This window comes from Lepus europaeus, chromosome 6 (genome assembly GCF_033115175.1).
Source record: "Lepus europaeus isolate LE1 chromosome 6, mLepTim1.pri, whole genome shotgun sequence".
Taxonomy (NCBI): Eukaryota; Metazoa; Chordata; class Mammalia; order Lagomorpha; family Leporidae; genus Lepus; species Lepus europaeus.
In genome coordinates, this window is record NC_084832.1 from 78,903,649 (window position 1) to 78,910,126 (window position 6,478).

The 6,478-nt window shown below is 53.2% G+C and overlaps 1 protein-coding gene across 2 annotated transcripts in view; it reads right to left on the minus strand.

Moving 5' to 3' along the window:
• Window positions 1-6,025, minus strand: part of MTUS2 (microtubule associated scaffold protein 2) — a 443,786-nt gene extending 437,761 nt beyond the window's left edge. For both annotated transcript variants that reach the window (XM_062195381.1, XM_062195382.1), the window contains exon 1: window positions 3,869-6,025. In XM_062195381.1, the coding sequence (XP_062051365.1) occupies window positions 3,869-6,025 (2,157 nt within the window). The remainder of the gene's footprint in view (window positions 1-3,868) is intronic.
• Between the last annotated feature and the right edge of the window lie 453 nt (window positions 6,026-6,478).

A 6,478-nucleotide genomic window follows, 5' to 3' on the forward strand; every position in this document is an offset into this window, starting at 1 on the left:
AAGAAGGAAGTTCAGCCACTGCTCCCTGGGTGTCCACGCTGCTGGACTGGCCTACCCAGCAGAGCATGTATTGCCACCCTTAGCAATCAGGGGAGCCGACTCCTTACAATCAATCGACCCATCTCTCTCTGTATGGGAGCAGTGTGTATGTGCAGGGATGTGTACAGACCTCTGCCTCCTACTGATTCTGTTTCTCTGGGGAATCCTGATTAAGGCAGTGCCCCTCAGGGATGAGGTGGTGCGAGGGAGAGGGGACAGGACGGGCCCTGCATCACACACCTGCACATGGACAGCACACACCTCCTTTGCTCTCCTCCGTGGCTCCCCTCTTCCCTCCTCCCCTCACCATCTTCTCCCCTATCATCAGTGGGAGGGAGTGTGCCCACCATATCCCCTGGCATGCAACAGCCCAGAACATCTGTGCTGCACCTGCAAGCCAAGGAGGCTGTCACTCTCATTCCCGATTTCTCCACTTCTGTCCATGCTATCTCCATCAGCAGGGATCTGCAATAACATGCAAGAGTCTGAACTTGCCTTGGTTTTCACTTTTTATTAAAAAAATGTATGGCTTGTGTAACTGACAAGTCTTTCTGTTGTAACTGGTCAGCTTGAGTGCTCTCCTGGATGGAGACTGAAGCCACCTCATGGAGTGCTCAGGCGGCGCATGTTGATGGGGTTGTGGGATGGGTGGCTTTTGGGTCAGAGCCTGGACAGAGCCTGAACCCAGGCGAGGGACTCACTGGGCCACATCGAGTCACAGCAGAAGGAGCACATGGCCAGGGGCCAGACCGTTTGCTACTTTTGATTAACGCAGGTTACCATGGAAATTAGCACAGCATCGGGGCTCCCTGCTCTATCTCACAAGGGCCTTACAAGGGCTTCTCAGATGCTCTGAACACAGCAAAAAGTGACCCCCACGGGGCTGTGATGCTGGCACCACAATGGGGTCTCTCTAGGATCCTCAGTACCATGAATACAACACGACACTCTCACAATCTCATCTCCTGGAGACTTGGCATGGCTTCCAGAGGAGAAAAGAGAGGAAAAAGTTTGGGGAAAATATGCTTATAATATAGAAATTATTCATGAAGGGAGCAGAAGCAACACAGAAAAGAAATACAAGCAGAAAAACAAATAAGGTCACAGAGAGAGAATTCTAGGCAACAAAAATGGGATTATTTTTTCCCTACCTCTCCAAATCAACTTTCCCTCAAGCATATGTCTCTGTGAAGAAAAATGCAGCTCTCTGCTAGGATCTTCTGTGGTGTTCCTTTGGGGAAAAGAAGGTCCCCTCATTGATCTAACAAGCTTCGGCAGCTGTGTCCTGGGACAGAGTCAGCTCCCACTGGCCTCGTGGGGGAGGAGAGCCCAGCACCTGAGCCTGGCTCTGAGCCCCCGAGCCCCAGGAAGATGAGTGTTTGGAGATGTGAGCATGCCTCATCTTAACCAAACTCAAGACACAAATGTCTAATACCAGAATAGCCATTTGTCCACTTTGGTGGGGTGTGTGTGTGTGTGTGTGCCACCTCTTAGCCCACATTAAATATCTTCCAGCCAGAACATGCCACAAGCCAAGAAGTCCATCTACAAACAAGAGGCTGTGCAGCCCCGCACAGCAAGACAAACCCCTGCCCAAGACATGGGACTCCTGACTTCTCAGCTCAGCCTCCAGTCTCTGGATACCAGAGGCTGGAAGCAGTTACAACCAGTGCCTGCTGGACAAGGCTGGAATCAGAAGACAGGGAGCGAGCCCTGTGATTCATCCTATGGGCCAGGCCCAGGTGGTCAGCTTGCTGGGACGCCTGGTCAGTAACCACCCTGGTAGGGGCCTCCTGCTGAGAACAGATTCGCCCTTCTCTCTGTGCTACATCTGATGTCTCCTGTGATCAACACAGTCTTTATATAAGCCGGTGCGTCCAATCAAGCCAGAGTTCCACTCTGGACTCAGCTGTTCCATCTCTAGCTTTGGTCTACCTTTGTTTGGATCCAACATACATGGAGTTCATAACTCAGCTGCCATTCAGCATTTGTCCAGTGCATATTTGTACCATGCATTGTTCTAAACAGCAGAGACAAGAATTGTAAAGAGTTCCCACTCCTGCATGTATGTGCTAGGAAGAAATAAATCAGAGAAGTGGAATCAGAGGGAACATGGTGGCTTCTCCAGGGATGCAACCCTTGAACGCAAATCTAAAGAAAGTAGGGGCCGGCACTGTAGCATAGTGGGTAAAGCCACTGCCTGCAGTGCTGGCATCCCATATAGGAGCCAGTTAAAGACCCGGCTGCTCCACTTCTGATCCAGCTCTCTGCTATGTCCTGGGAAAGCAGTGGAAGATGGCTTAAGTCCTTGGGCCCCTGCGTCCATGTGGGAGACTGGGAAGAAGCTCCTGGCTTTGGATCGGTGCAGCTCCAGCTATTGTGGTCATCTGGGGAGTGAGCCAGAGGATGGAAGACCTTTCTCTCTCTCTACATCTCCTTCTCTCTCTGTATAAATTTGACTTTCAAATAAACAAATAAATCTTAAAAACAATCTAAAGAAAGTAAGGGAGAGAGCCATGCAGATAACTGGGGCGGGGGGGGGGGTGCAAAAGTCCTGAGGCAGCAGAGGGAGAGTAGAGTAATGCGGGTGGGAAATGGAGCCACACTGGGCACACATCCTAAGGGAGGAGCCATCCTACACCTCCAGGATTGTGTTCCAAGTGACCTGGGCAGCCCTGCATCGTGGTTAGGAGAGGACAACCTGACCTAGCCTTCTTGTAGCTGCTCACTCTGGCTGCCTTGAGGACACTGTGTTGGGAGCAGCCACTGCCCCCTGCACTGATGGGGCAGCACAGTGCAGGCTGAACTGTAAGGCCTGAGTAAGGAGCCCAGTGCCGTCCTTGTTTGTGGTACCCTACATGGTGACTTAAAACTCTCCAACTCTTTCTTCGTCTGTACAGTGATAAAACCTGCAGCTCCAACTTCCAGGGAGTTGTTACAGGGACCCGTGAAGACTGACCAAGACCAGGGACTACCCAATGGGAGCCACCAAGCACTCACCTAAAAGCTCTAATTGTTATTTTCACTTGAAACATCGAGCTCATGCTGAACACCTTGTTTTCTGCTATGTCCTTCCCATGCATGAATATGAGATTCTCCCCCTAAAAACACTCTCCATGGGAGGTTCAATCATTTTGAATTAACACGTTTATTTTGGATTCCATCTTCCTTGACCTGGGTGAAGGAACTGTGCTCATTTATTTCAACATGCAAGCCCATTTAAATGCATACCTATTCTCATTTCATATGCATCCTATCGAGTGACATTTAAACGGTCTCCTTGGATGTTGAGTCCACCTCAGTACAACCATCAAACTCTTCTAGCCCAAAATGTCCATTTCAGGATGGGCATTTGGTATAGCAGTTCAGATGCCAGTTGGGATGCCTGTTTTCCACACTAGAATGCCTGGGCTCTGGTCCCAGTTCCTGCTTCCTGCTCATGCAGACCCTGGTAGGCAGTAACATGGCTCAAGTACCAGGATCCCTCTGCTACCCATGGGGGAGATCCAGACTGAGTTCCCAGCTCTTAGCTTTGGCCAGGCCCAGCCCTGGCTGCTGCAGAGACTTGGGAAGTGAACCAGCAGAAGTGATCTCTCTCTCCCTCCCTCTCTCTCTCTCCTTTTCCTTCCCCCTCCTCTCTTCTTTTCCCTCTCAAATAATTTTTTTTAAATTGCCCATTTTTCTAGCCAAAAACATCCATTTCTGCACATGTGTATTTGCAAAGCCATGAAATTGTCTCAGAACAGTTTGTTTTCACAAGTCTTCAAAGACATGTAGCACAGGTTAGGATGCCTGAGCTACAGATGGTATCACAGTCAGAGTCTCTTACCTCCTGCAAAAACTTTTCACCCATTTGACTGAAGTGATGTCCTGGGGGCTTGATCCCAGACACCATCAACCCAGAACTGAAGACCCGTGGCTTCTGCAAGTCGGGCTTGAACTTCTCATAGAGGTTGGCGGATGGCTTGAGGTCACCACTCGCTGCCTTCTCTTCTTGGGGAAGAGGCACGCTACACGTGGGCGGGGCATATGGGAGCCCCATGGGAACCAGGGAAGTGTCCACCTGGCCCAGGGCCTGAGGGTTCCTCCGGATGTACGTGATGATCTTGGGCCTCACGTGCTTCGGCTTGGGCATGAGGAGGGGCTTGGTTTCTGTCCTTTCTTCTGTCTTATCAGCCTGATGGTTCTCCACACCCTCCTGCAAGGAAGCTGCATCCTTGGATTGCGTGAGGACAGGCTTGGGGATCCCCCTGGGGCAGGTGTCCTTGTCAGGCACTTTTGGGGATGTGTCCAACAACTCCGCCCTGTCGGTGGCGGGTGGGGCTGCCGAGGATGACCCCGTGTCCACACGGAACACGCCGAGCTCCTGAACACTGCTGCTGGGTGGTGGAGGCTGGTGGGTCACGTTCACAGTTGTCTCTGGGTGTGGGGGTGCTGGCATGTTGGGAATTGAATCTGCTCCCACCGGGGGGATTTCAGCTCTAGCTGCATTTTCTAGAAGATTCCCACTTTCTGCCATCGCTGGAGTGATCCCTTTGCTTTCCGCTGCTTCTGAATGGCCATTTTGAGGGTCCAGGCACTCCAGGCCTGCAGGTGTGCTTGCTCCCAGGAAAGAGTCTGATGCCAGCACCACGGCACTGGCCTTGTTCCCACTGGCCAGCCTCCTCTTCTCCTCACTGATGCCCAGGAATTGCCTGTCCATGTGATCCTTAGGAGTAAAACCTACATGGCCGTCCCCTGGGGCAGAGTTGCTGGATACCCTTTCACCCAGGGTCCCACCTGCATCTGGGGAGCTTTTGCCAGTGTGCTGACTCTCGGTGGCTTCCAAGGAAGCAGGGTTGGTATAGAGAGAGCCCTCCTCATTCAGGGTGGCCCCTGTCTTCTCCTCGCCACTGCCTCCTCCCACCCCAACATGGTGCAGGCTGCTGCTGGAGAGACCACCAGCTCCACCGGTGGCTTCCTTCTGTGCTTCCCTGCACGGTCCCTTCAGGTCCTTGTCACATCCCAGGCCCCCTGTCTGGCTCGCCTTTAACTCCTGTCCAGCCATGGCATGAGTGGATTTCAGCTCCGGCTTGGGCTCCCCGTTTCCCTGCCCTAATTGTGCTTCTGATTTACTCAGGGTTTCCTTTGCCGCTGAGGTTGAGAGGAGAGCAGGCTCCAGGTGGGCAGAACGTGGCATGTGCTCGTTGCAAACATTCAGGACTTGGGCGCCCTCCTTCTGGGTCTCAGAGAGGGCGGGCTCCTTGGCTTCTGAGGTAGATGGTTTAGGAGGACGCACACTCTTTCCCTCGGAGGTACTGGCAGCGGGAGGAGAGGCTGCCCTGGGGCAGGGGTCCATCAGTATCCCATGCAGCCCCTCCCCGCGCTCAGACACAGGAGCCCGGGCCTCAGGGACAGGCAGCCGAGCAGACTGTGTGTGCTGCAGAGTGAGGCTCCCAGAGCCACTGGCCCTTCCCAGACAGTGTCTTCTCAACTCCTCGTTGTCAAGGGTCTTGGCCAATTTGTCCTTGGGCACAGGCCGGGCGATTTCTGCATCCCTTTTAGCCAGACTCTCCGGACCCACCTCACCCATCAAACCCCTCCAACTTGACGGACTCGGCCCCCGAACGCTGCACGGGACCTGCAGGAGATCCGGGCTGCTCCCCTGCACAGGCGCATCGCTTAGTTCCTGCTGAAGGGCCGGAGGAAGGTAAAGATCTCTCCGGCCGGCAGAACCAGCCTGGGGTCCTTTCCCAAAGCCCTGAAGTTGCAGAAGCTCCTTCTGGAATTGGGCTCGGCGTTCCTGCTCATTCGAATGTGCACTTCCCGTCTCCTCGGCCAGGCCCTGCCGAGTCTCAGGCTCCTCCTGTGAGCAGCTGACCCCCAACATGATGGGATTGGCATTGGGGTCCCCTAGACTCAGGAGACCCTCGTTATTTTTTGTGCCGTTTCTGCCGTCCCGCAACGGAGTGTAAGACGGCTTCTTGGGAGCCACTGGGACGCTCATTGTCAGCCCTTCAGCGGCGGCTGCTGGCCATGTGGCCCCACTCAGCAGGAGGGGCTTCCACCGAACCAAGCGCAGTGGGCAGGAGAATCTCAAGGAGCTAGTTCCTCCGAGACGTGGTTACATTGCGACACTGCTCTCACTGTGTTCACGACAGTTTTAAACTCAAGCATCGTGTTCGTCTGGAGCAGGGCGATTCCTCTGTTAGGTTCCCACTGAGTGAGCACCAGTGACTCCATGAGACCTAGAGAGAGAGAAGACCAGATTTATGTTGGAGTGACAGATACACAGTCTTAGGAGAGAACAGCATGGGAGATACGCAGAGGTACTCGGCACCTCCCTACGATATGTCATTCCTTCCATGTTTCTCTCCCAGTCCTTTTAGATAGGGGCTCTTGCAGCCAAATATGGAGTGTTCCAAATGGATAATAAATGCATATTAAATTCTAACTTGCA